General features: G+C 42.7%; 1 protein-coding gene across 3 annotated transcripts in view; it reads right to left on the bottom strand.

The window, feature by feature from the left end:
• MYZAP (myocardial zonula adherens protein) overlaps positions 1-12937 on the bottom strand; it is a 372512-nt gene that overhangs the window by 113830 nt on the left and 245745 nt on the right. For all 3 annotated transcript variants that reach the window (XM_069624910.1, XM_069624909.1, XM_069624911.1), the window contains exons 9-10: positions 6788-6916; positions 3456-3550 (exon numbers count right to left, since the gene is read on the bottom strand). In XM_069624910.1, the coding sequence (XP_069481011.1) occupies positions 3456-3550; positions 6788-6916 (224 nt within the window). The remainder of the gene's footprint in view (positions 1-3455; positions 3551-6787; positions 6917-12937) is intronic.

Below are 12937 nucleotides of genomic sequence, written 5' to 3'. Positions count from 1 at the left end.
CAAGTGGCATTTACAGACTTTAGCAATGCCTTTCTTGCCCCTAGCATCGAAACGCGTATCCGATGGGATGGTAGGGTATGCAGTTTGCTTTGAGGTGGATGGCGCTGCCTGAACAACTAGCTTTTCAGGCATTGACCTGTAGCTACTAGGTGGCCTGTATTTTTTGGTGAGGTTCTTATTCACTGCTGGTCTCGACTCAGGAACCTCCCAAATAGCCATGACTTGTGATCCTTTTCTGGAGAGCTACATGGAACTTTGTCCAGAATATCCGTTAGGTCAGTTTGCTCAAATGGTGGAGCAGGCCTGCCACATCCCATGAAATCAATGACTCTAGTCATCAGGTGCCTATAAGGGGCATCAGCATGGTCTGCTGGATCTTGCTTGCCAAATTCCATTTCCGGTGAGTTGTCAACCCCACCAGCAGTGTACAGATTCTCATACAGCTTAAGTCTGGGACTTTAGGTATGTCCAGTTGCAACCCAAATTGTGGAGCGTCATTGTGCAAGGGTTTGAAATCCTCATAGATTGATGATAAAGACTTGAAAAAGTATTGTTCTTTAAGTTGTGACGGTAAAGGTGTCAATGGCTTCAACACCAACAGTGTCAACAACTTTCTCATCGACTGTCAACGCTAAAGACTTTGACGCCCTCAATGACTTTTCCATTGATTTTGCCTTCGACATTGGGGCCTCTCTAGATTTTCAACATTTCCGCTCTGAAAAGTTCCCACTCAGCTGCAGAACATAATATAGTTGGACAGGTTATACTTCTCTCTGGAGAGGAATCGGACAAACTCAAAGAAGGCGATCTATAATGCCTTTTCTTCAACTTCCCCGAAGATGACGAGGAATGGTGTGACCTGCTCCTGGAGCATGATCATTTCTTTGTTATCTTCCTTTGATGATTCTCATCTCTCGACTCGTCGGATGATCTTATTTTTAAGTCCTCGAAGGGGATTTAGTAGAGGGTCCTTGCCACTGCTAGTTTCCCTTTATGCTCTTATAGCCTTACCGGTCATCGACTGACAGGACTGACAGTACGCCGTTTTATGTTCGACGCCAAGGCACCACAGACACACCCGATGGGGGTCCGTGAGGGAGATCTTGGCACTGCAGTTGTAGCACTTCTTGAACCTTGTCTTTGGGTTTGAAGGAGCTGAAGACGAGGCCATAGCTCGAACAAAGTTCTCACAAAAACTGAAGCGCGCCCTAATACTCGAAGCAAATGCTAACACGGAAAAACAGAACTGAAGACAATGGGTGCTGCGCGTGCTATATATACACCGATGAGGACATAGACTCTGATGAAAGCCCTCGAGGGACATCAAGTCGACCGCATCGACGCACAGTGTCCACTGCCAATGTGTTTTTCTGGAGCAGCTGAAGCTGGAAGATCCATCAAAAGATGAGGAATACACGAGAGGACAATCCATTTGAAGGTTCATTCTGGAAGGGGAATTGGGGGATACCATGTTTCACCTAAAAACATCCTCTCCCCACTCCGTAAGTTCCCTCCACCCAGCTGCTCCTCCCTCACATATCCAACCCCAGCATTGTGATCCAAAAGAGATGGCCTTTCCCTGGCCACCTGAGAGGAGGATTCTGGGGGGAAAGTAGTGTGGACACCCTTGGGTTCCTCACAGGAAGCAGAATCTTCCAAAAATAATCATGGGCATGCATATGCATTGCTCCCCCTCGCCCCCAATGCCCCAGTAGGAACTAGACTCATTGATGTGGCCAAGAAATTACCTTTTTTTTAAAAGACAGCCCAGCTGAGGGAGGAAAAGGAGCAGAATACTTTAAGGTACTGCACCCTCAGAATAAACAGGCAACATATCCTCTGAGAAACTCGGGCACCCCCTCTGCTCCCGCTTCAGCTGTGGTATCCTTCTCATGTTATAGAACGAAATGGCTTGAGAAGACCAAACAGACGTCAGTAGCATTTTAAAGTTTCTCAGGCAGCTTGTCAAGCAAGGGTGTCCAAGTGTCCTGAACAATAATCACTCGGAAGGCTTTTATACAGAGCATAATGATCGCAGTGTCTGAAATTGATATTGGGAACGGTGCATTATCTTTTTTTTTTAGGTTGCACCAATAAGCATTCTATGCCCCCAGAGGTGGTAAAGCTTATGTAAGACCATTATGTGGGCATTGGCATATTCCAGGCTGGTGCACAATAGGGTTTTGGCAACAACTGTGCGATTGGATGGGGCGAAGGGAAAGTGAAGTCCTAGATTTGTCTGCACTTGTTAATCTTGTGAACCACAAAACCCATCAGAATGCTTGGTCACAGAAGCACAAGTTAATAGTATTAATACCTTTTATTTTGACACTTTTTATTGGACTGAGATGGAACAAAGCATATCTTTTGAAGTTTGTGGGACTTATAAAGCAAATGCCTTGTTTTAGCTCTGCATAGAATTATCAGTTAGTAAAATCACACAAAATGCAGTTTTTCATGCCATCTAGAATAAAAGCTTGGAATTAACAGACATTTAGTGGGTGGAAAAGAGCCTTTAAATTAAATGGAAAATCAGCAACGTGGAAAACAAAACTTTGAAAAAAATACATGTTTTTCCTTCCTTTTCTCTTCCTTTATTTCTTGGAGTTTTAAATGGATGACAAAGGAGAAACAAACGTTTTTGTATTATCTTTTAATAGTGTTCTGCAATGAACAAACTGATTTTTAAAACTCCCAATTAAAAAAACAAGCACTGTTCTAATATGGGGAAAACAACCTGAATGCCACACTACCCCTGCCCCCGCCCCCGCTGCAATCTGCATACAATACACTGCATTGAAGCTCCCAGGGTAGAAACATTTGTCCATTTTCCTTGCCAAGAGAAGGAACCTCCAACACTCTGTCGGCTGTGACATTAGCTAACAAACTAGGTTATTTTTGGGTTCATTTATTTAAATTAGATTTTCTAAATATACTTGGGATCCATTTTTTTTTTAAAAAACAAGGACTCCATTCAAGATTGCAAACATGAGTAAAAATGTATGCAAGGTAAGCAGTGCGTTATTTGTAAGGTTGAGCTTTAGACTCAAATCTTTTACAATATTGCAGTTTCATGGATCTACACCACCTTCAAAATAGCATCAGACTATACACTTTCCTAGTTATTTTATCTGAAAGAGACAAAGCTCCCTATTGACTTCCCAATAATGTTTATTACACTTGGTACAACTGTCTCTCGTCTCAGCCCGAGGTGTGAAGGACAACAGTTCTAGCCCATCCCCTGGGGGGAGGTGTTAAGCCATTTACTTCTGAAGAGGCTACAGGGTACCTACCTGTGGGTTGGGTCATCCTCATTGAAGACTGGGCTGAGGAAGAAGGATAAATGAGTAATAATAAAGCAGATAAACCAAATTAAAATGTCCCCTTCGTCATTCGTAAGTATACAGTTAAACTCACAGAACTTAATCAGATCAATATTATATGACGTGTGTTACCTATCTTTGTCCAAAAAAGTGCTTTGAGGTTTTGTGCTTATTCTTTGTAATTGGTCTTCATGATGAAGCAACTGTTCTTGCAGCTGTTCTCGTTCCTAAAAAGAGTACATTCACTGTTAGATAAAGGACACGCTCCACTTACAACACAGCCAACATCGATTTCATCCTGAAGATGCAAACTATTCAAGGTCAAAAAGGATTAACAACCTGGTGAAATAAATGGCACATGGCTCAGTCCAGGACACCACAAAGTTAGCAAATTGCATTCTAACAGGAGTACAGGCAGGACCACCAGACAGCTTTGCTTTTAAGGTGACCCCTGCATCACATTCCACCCAACACCTAAAACATGTGCCCCTTGGAAACCTTATCTTCGATGATCTTCCATGGCTAATTTTGACTAAGTTATTAACATACATTAGTACCCGGCAGTCCTATCCACGGGATTACACTGAAAGATGATTGGCTTATTTCTGAGCCCTTCCTCAGTGTAATCCCGTGGACGCACGAATGTCGTTTGTATGCCGGGGACACTCTTTTTTCAAGGCAACCTTGGAACGGGAGAAGGGACCACACATAGCTCCCTTTTCCAAGGTGGCCTTTTTTTTATTATTATTTTTGTCCCATTCATTAGTATGGAGCAAGATCGCCCAAAATGCCACCCTGTTGCTCTGTACTAATGAAGCAGTATGCACCGTCTAGTGTTCCTAGAACCAGTGTGTACTGAAACGAAACGGCAGAGACATGCCGCTTGAAAAGGTTTTGTAAACCATTAGTGTTCCGGGACTGCAAACTCGGGGAAACCAGTATCCCAAGCCTGCAGACCCTGGAATACTAATGGCAATAACCGCCTCGCCTGCAGGCCATTACCGCCTTATTGTAATGCCCCCAGGGCCACCTGTAACTCGAGGCCCTGGGGGCATTACCATAGGCGGTAATGGGACCGCCGTGAGGCGGTTATTGCCACAATATAAGCAATTTGCATACCTTGAGGAAAAAACTAGGTTTTTCTTTTTAACGGTATGAGGCTAATGTAATTGTCCGTTTGACATCTGAAAAACTCCTGGAAGACTGTGGTTCCAAAAGTCCATTATTGATGCTTAATGTTAATTATAAAGCTTTGCCAAAGATGGAAGCAAAACAGATACACCCGGATAAATGAGTTCTATCCCAGGACAGTCCACCCAACATAATATAGGTCATATTTTCCATGGTGTCAGACATCACAAACCGTAAATGCCGACCTATCAGATGCTGAAAAGGTCTTTGATTCTGTGGAGTGGAGATTTTTGTGTCAGGCATTTAAAAGCTTTGGTGTGGGGATACTAGTAAATGGAACGTGATTTTGGTGGGTTGGGGACATCAGAGGATAGGTTTGAAATTCCTGATGAAGCCGTACAAGTGTGGGGGATTTGTATTTAGGTGACTATGTATATTACTTGATATCTCAGGTCATTTTTTGATCATCTGATTGGACGGATCAACAAGGAAGCCCCATATGCATGTAAGATAGTTCTTGGCAGAGCAGTTTCCAGGGACAAAGTGATGCGTTTTAGCTCTTGTACGCTAGGCTAGATCCAAATCCAGTCTTGTTTCGACTTTGGTCATGGTGCCAGATATGCAATCTACTACATGTCGATAGATTGTTTCCTCCCTTTGGGATTGTAGAAATCCCAAAATTCCAATATCCCATTTAGTCCTCTGGAGTATAGGACCTGCATGGTTTGTAAATAAATAAGTGGGACGATGTGTTTGCAGTTGGGGAAAGTATCACTAGATGGGGATTGTTCCTCAAGAATCGATAGGATATCCAGGAATATTAATGCATACCACAGATTGAGAGCTACAACAAAGTGTAAGTGGTGTGATTGCGGGAGACCATTGTCCGACATTCTCAAGTTGGCAATTATCGCAGATGGACCAGCTGGGTTTCTTCCTAAAAAGTATGCATATATACACATCATAATACAGCTTCTGCTTTATATAAATTTAGCCTCTTGGAGCATGAGCTGTGGAGCAAGACATTTACATTACCTAGACATATATTGCTTAATTGCAGGGCTTAATACATTTTAGGTATAAACATTGTATAATCCACCATCTAAACTCCATACAACACACTTCACAAGATCTTCTGAATGCCCAAAACGCAATATGGATGATGCACAATGTTACCATATGGTATGGATAGGTCAGGTCATTGTGTTAGAACACTGGCTGCAAGTACTCCAAGACTTGAGTGAGATCGTTAAATGTATTGTCCTGTTGGAACCAATGGGCTGCCTACAGGGTGCAATTGGCAAATAGCTTCCATTGCATAGAAAGTGTGTATGACTTGCTTAGTACTGGCAAAGGGAGGATAGCTTTATATATGTTGCAGTATGGTTCATCTATGTGCACGGACTAGCCGATGCATAGCAACACCAATAGGGCGATTGAGGTTGACCTTAGGAACTTGTACGACTCAGAGTAAAAAACAGATATTTGGGACCAGTTCAAAATATACTTAAGCAAGTCCCATAAAATGATGCAAATTCAAGTGTTAGCAAAGTGGTCTAGCTACACCATGATCATGTACTTCTAATGTGGGATCGTCTTGGTTTACATTGGATTTATTGGGAGTATGTAAAGCATGCGGTGGAGTGCTGCCTTCGCCTTTTATGTTCGCCATGAATATAACAATCTACCTTCTGGCATGATATGCTATATGTGGAAGTATACTGGCATCAGGTTATTCAGTTTTGTTGTAACTGAGGTTTAATTTGTTTAATAGTTGGCATCATTTAAGTTAGTATGGTCCTGAATGTTGAGTGCTGCATAATATTGTAAAACGTGAACGAAAAAATATGTTTTTCAAATAACCTTACTATTTTCAGTCGAACAGCAAACTTATTTCAAAAGCATAGGCCTAAATCTGAGCATCAAAACAGACAAGGCAATCATACTCAAAACTTCTATCACCTGAAAAGATCCATATCATTTGGCATCTTTGGACAGAGCCCAGTACCAAAATGTATCTCGACCCCTGAACAGGGGATGCGGGGGAATCTGAAATCGCAATACTAGACACAGCCCCACTCACCCCAATCAACGGGCTGTTCTGTAAGGCAATCACATTTTTCTACAGACTTCAGGCACAGAAGCAAGGTATGTCAACGGCATCAGTTTAAAACTGGGTTTTCATAGGACAGATATTTAGACACCTTAAACTATATGTTAATACATTGAAATATTTGCCCTATGCAGTGTACTTATTGATTGTCAGGGGCGTTTACCAAATCTGTTAAATAGGAATGAGAATGAAAAGCTATTCAAGCTGACCAATGAAGTACCTCTTCCATGCAAATGATTAGTCGGTCCAACTCTTCAATTCGCTGATCTCTTTCTCCTATTCTTAACTCAGCCATACGGACCTTCTCGTTTGCATCTTCGATGGCTTTAAGAAACTGGTTTGTTTTTGCCTTGAAATATATCGAGGAAACAATGAAATCAAAATGAATGCTACAGACAAAAAAAAAAAAAAAAAAAATCCTACTTAAATAACTTCATACTTTAAGAAACAAAGACAGTACATATTTATTCTAGAAATGATTATTAGCAGTGGTATAAAGGTACTGTATCTTACATCTAGGAATAAATTACTATTTTAGCTTAAAGCTAGTATTGGAGCTTCACTGAATACAAACCACCACCATGTATGTTGTGCGATTTAGCTTACATATCTATGTAATCTCTGGAACCCACATCGAGGCACCAGCATCAGTAAAAACACAAGTAAAAACTCTGGAGTGGTACCAGGAGCAGACCAAACAAACTATGTAACAGCAAGACTCGAACGTGTTTGTACCTTGCGCTTGAAAATTATTTTGACTCTTTATATCATTGTTTGAAGTGGGTTGCGTGCATTTTGTTTGTGTGGTTGTGGTGTTCAGCCGACACGTGTTTTGACCTCTCAGGGTCTTTATCAAGGCTGAGCTGTGGATATTCGCCGCCTGCTGGAGGTACTGTGTTGGACGTTAATTTTCACTGTTCGTTCCTGTGGTTGTCACCCGGTTGGGCAATTGTCTGGCCAGTTGTCCCAGTCTGCTCCTCTCAGTGTTCTGATTCCAACACAGTAGTACCAATAGGCATCAAATATCCACAACTTAGTCTTCATAAAGACCCTTAGAGGTCGAAATGTGTCGGCTGACCACCACAACCACGCAAATGAAATGCACACAGCCCACTGCAAACAAGGATGTAAAGAGTAAACATTTTCATGCGCAAGGTATCTGGGTACAAACACGTTCAAATCATAACGCGACGTGTGGGCAACACCTCCCCTAACCATTACCTCACAGCAAACTAGTCCAAATACGCCAGAAATCCTCAAGTGCAGCATATGTAGAGTCAAAACCTAGTGCCCGAACATCTCTACTAATAATCCCAAGACTCGACAGTATCTAATAACACCTCTAGTGGTGTAACACTTTAGTGACAAAAGAACCGTCCACATGCCAATTGAATAAAATGCATTCACTAAGCAGCGGGTAACATCAAGAACCAAACAGGGGGAATATCCACTCACCCCATATGTTTACCAGTGGCAGGTTGGAGTCACTTTGTCGGACAACCTGTGGCAGGTCAGAAGGAAGACCCTCTCAGGCGACATGGTCAGGATGATTTATTAAAGTTAGAGTTTTTAGGCCTATCTTTACCTATCACTATGGGAGTTCCCTACCAGCACACTCCTTCACGGATGCATAACTGTAAGCCTCGGCCACACTGCAGCTCCTGGTCCAGCTGCAGCTACCACCAGATTAAATCCTCATGTGTCCACCCTCCTTCAGCTTTTGTCACCCTGCAGTGATCCCAGGCGCACCAGATCTCTGTTCAGTCTCAGAGGCTGAGCCTCTGAGGTTCCGTCTACAGAAAAGGTGTCATCTTGGACAACATTGAAGAATCTGGAGGTGCGGGGTGCAACAGTGGATTACCCGTCTAGTATGGCGCTTCGTAGTACAATCACCAGCCCAGGAGGTGCTCCACTGCTTCCCCTCCATGAATCCACCGCTCTGCAATCGGAGTACAGTAGGCAGTGCAGGAAAGTGCACTCATTCCCGGGTCAACTCTGCTCTCGCCCCAAAAAAATTTCAAAACAGACTTACAGGAACAGTAACAGTGTAGGACATTCAGATCGCATTTTCATATTCTGCTTACTGCTGGACGGCTCCTGCTTCTTAGAGCAGCAATAATAGCGATCATTATTACTCAATTCAGTGGTATTCAATTTATCGACCTTGAAAGACTGACTGAAGGTCTTAATAAACCCTACTGGAAAATCTAACCTGTAATCACAGGGCAAATATGGTTAGCTTGCTCAACTTTCTTACAAGCACAAACTAGCCAAGTATATATTTATAGAACTGAAAAAGCAGTAAAACGAATGGGTGAGAGGTTGAAGTTGACAGAAAGCATCTATGTAAGGTGAGCTTAAAGAGTCGAACAATAAGTGATTCTTAAATAATTTATTTTCTTTATAACGTGTTAATCTGCTGTGGGTGGATTTAGAGGCAAATGGAGAGAGAGAACCAAAAGGCTGGACATTAGTTGAAATTGTGTACGGTGTGACAAACACAAAGTATTTGTTCCTTCTTCCCAACAGGGAGTCACCCCCACTTAGACGAGTGAGGCGAGTCTGCTCCGTAGGACCTTCCCCATGGGTTCTGGGCAAGCAGAACCACACTGGGAGTGACTCCCCCTTTGGGGACAAGGACTCCCGGGGGAAGGATTAAAGACCTTACGGAATCTGTGTTCTCAGCCTATCTGGGGACCACAGAAGTGGTAAAAGTGAAAAAAACACTTTCACCGACACCACTGCAGAACCTTCCTCAGACTAGACAGCTTATTATCAGAAGTACGTTACCTCTTGTAGCAGAGACTATAAGAATAGTGAAGTCCTCAGCCGAAGGAGATTCCGTGGTGCAGATCGGCAGGGAAGGAGATGTGCAGAGCGGACACTACCACTGTAGCGTAGAACAGACCGATTGGAAGCAGGACCACTAGAGGGTGTGGTGAAACCAGAGTCTTGCAAAATGCTGCCGACTCCAGGGTTGCCAGGGGTGAGAGCTCTTCATCCCCCACATCGAGAACCCCGGAGAGCAAGAGAAGGATGACTACCAGAGAGGCCCCAAGATGCTTGCCACAGCCAGAAGCACCCAAAAGTCAGATGGAGACTAACACTGCCAACACAGGCATCACCGACCCTCCTGGCAGAAGTGCCATAAGAAAACTGGTATACAGGCTGCCCAGGAGAAAAAGAAGGGGGGTGGGCAGTTGAGTGACATGAAAGGAATCCAAAGCCCGAATACTTTCCTGACTAAGGAGTCTGGAAAGATTACAAAATCAGGACCAGAGAGTCACAGAAAAAGATACAGTATGAAAAGTCTAAATAAGCATATTACCAAGTATCAAGTCCCTACAGGGAAAAGGGACGCAATTTCTAGCAGAAAGCCACAAAATATGTTCTACAGCAGGAGAGCCTGCACATCGAATACAGAAGGGCCAAGAGGTCCCGAGGGACATAGAACTGACATTGTTAAGAGTCAAGAGAATAAGAATACCGAGTTATGCAGGAAACGTCACTGATGCACCGAGGTGGGAAATCTCAAGGGAGTGAGGTGGGCTTCAATATAAAACATTGACGGGTGGAGATAAGTCAAATATCCCACTAGATACAAGCAGTGACAGTCATATTGAAAGGACTAAGTTACTTTTTTATACTAGGAACTGGGAGATACACTTATTCTGGATTTTCTTTGTGAACGGTTAGTGACCCAGGCCAGGAACTGTACCCTGAAAAGAACATTTATCTGAAAAAAACTGTCCATTGAAGATTGTCTGAAGCAGAGGGCGTGGGGGTCAACTAGGTGTGAACAAAACCCTAGGGTGGTGGCCTGCACCTTTGTTTTCATCTAGTGGTAGGGCCAGGTAGTCCGAAAGGTTAGGGCGGAGGACTGTTTTATGGTTATTCTGACATTTTGACAAGCACCTTCATTTTTTGTTTCTTAAGAAGGATATCACTTTTAGCAGTAGGGACAGGAACACATTTTATTTTGATAAAAAGAAACCAGAGTTGGATCACGTCTTCATCTCCAAGTCTTCCTTCTGGTCACCACAGCTGTTAGATGAAGGAAAATCGCACATAAAAAGGAAGAGTTTAGTTTTGTGGCAGAGATTAAAATTCAAATGCACACATGGCATGGATCATGAGTGAGGGACATCATTTCGCCAAAATGTTGGGGGTAGTGGAAGTGGTAAACACAATTGATCAGGGCTTCCCGAATGCGATAGCTGAGTCCCATTCATACCGTGCTAAAAAAAAGTGCACAGTAGGCCCTATAGGGGTTTTCTGAACCAATTAAAGCAATAATAGTTCGAAAATTAAGTACATAAATATCCAAATATAAACCATGTGTCTCATACACCCAATCACTCTCGGATTACTTCACAGATACACACAGGATTCATCATTTATTGAATCTTCATCCATCTTTCTCCCAATCTGATGAAGGCTGCCCAACCTTAAGCACCACATATCTACTAAAGGTGGCCGAAACACTCCTGTATCGACAATCCTCATACAGTGCTGAATGTTCTCACTGTTAATTCAGCTGTTTGAATCAGCCAGTGAAATAACTGTTAGCTCCCAATAGATGAAATGGGACCCTTACTTTCTGTACAAAATTTTATGTAAAAAGTTGGTTTTCCCCACGTATGCATTTATGTTGCCTATCCACAATATCATATATGTAGATTTGTGTTTCTCCTGTGAAGACATCAAATATACACCATTGCATAAGGCTATGATGACCTGTCCTCACTATACAATGTGTTATGTTAATTTTCTTTTGCAACTTTGTTACGAGTAGAATTGTACTAAATCTTCTATAGTCACTGGAATTCTTCATATATTCGGGACGCCCTGACCAATTGTGTATTATTACCATTTAACCTATCTGGACAGATCAGGGAATTGCCGGGAGCCCTAGAATTTATACCAGGGGTAGCAGAAGAGACATTACACAACCCTTGACCGATGATGACATCACAGGATTACCCTGAATTGTTTCAATCTAAAATGACCGAGGGAGAAAAATACCAAAAGTTATTTATTCAGAAATAACTCATTTTCTTCCTCCTGTGGCCCTTTCAGATAACCCGCTCCCACCCACCCACCCCCTTAATTATCCTTTGGTGCACACTTCACTGCATGCCACCAACTCACTTTGTCCCTGCAACACCTGTTCCTTTCATTTCTGTAATCTAGAACAGGCACTGTAGGGTTGTTTTTTTTAAAAAAAAACGATTTAGACTTTTTTTTTTTAACAGTTTTTATTAACTTTTACAACATGCAATCAACATAAAACAAACTCAACAGTGTATGACATAACTTCAAGCATCATATACAATATTGTGAGATGTCCACTGCCTCCCCATGCCCTCCCCCCTAACGCGAGCCTACTCCACTTCGCAATCCGTCGGTGTTTCCTCAAGGGGTACATCCCCCTCTGTAGTCTCTGAAGAATCATGTTCGCTTAGGCTGGCCTGGGTGGACCCAAACAGTGTGGCCACTAAGTGTCTCCAGGCCATCATGGATTCAGCTTCCTCATTCCCCCCCCCCCTATTGGCCACCTCATTCAATACCGCCGTTTTCGCTTCTGCCCATTTCTGGAGATCGTGCCACCAAACCTCTACCTTCGGTCTATTGTTTGCTTTCCAACCCATGGCTATTCTGCGGTAGGCAAGTATGCAGGCCAAGTTCTTGAGTTTACTCACATGTTTCAGTTTTCGCGGTCTAGGAAAACCCCCTACCATGCATGCCCACACAGATTACACATCTAGCGAGATAACTTTATTTAGACTTCATCAACATTTTCTTACAGCCGAAAATCAAATCTCCAGATTCTGACATCACAGGAAGGGACGTCATTTGACCCCACCCCCAAGTGACATCTCCGGAAGGGATGGCACACAAACGTTCACCCCTTGACAAAACAGCAAGTAATATCACACAGCACTGCTCCTCAGCATAGTAAGAATAATATGTTTACAATATCACTAATAGCCTAAAAAAATACATATTTCATATATCAGTAAATCATCCTGAATAAACCTGTACATTTGCATGCCGAGAAAGGGCTTTAATAAAAACCTCACAACTCAATATAGGCCACACTAATCCTAAGGGGCCTAAAAATAGATAGGAAAGTATATAACAAATTAGGAAACTTGACATGATGCAGTGTCGCACATAACGAGCAATCGCTACAAGCCATACATGCAAAACAATAATTGACACTGGGAAAAGGACACGGTGAAAAATCACAACCCAATACAAAAATCCAGGGAAATATGAGCACACACACTTTGTAGTTGTGCAAAAAGTCTAAATAAGCTATGCACGGAAAACCAATAGCCCATCGACTACCAAGGAAGAGTGCTTA

This window comes from Ambystoma mexicanum, chromosome 11 (assembly GCF_040938575.1).
Source record: "Ambystoma mexicanum isolate Mex_15411 chromosome 11, UKY_AmexF1_1, whole genome shotgun sequence".
NCBI lineage: Eukaryota > Metazoa > Chordata > Amphibia > Caudata > Ambystomatidae > Ambystoma > Ambystoma mexicanum.
This window is presented reverse-complemented; position numbering and strand designations above follow the sequence as displayed.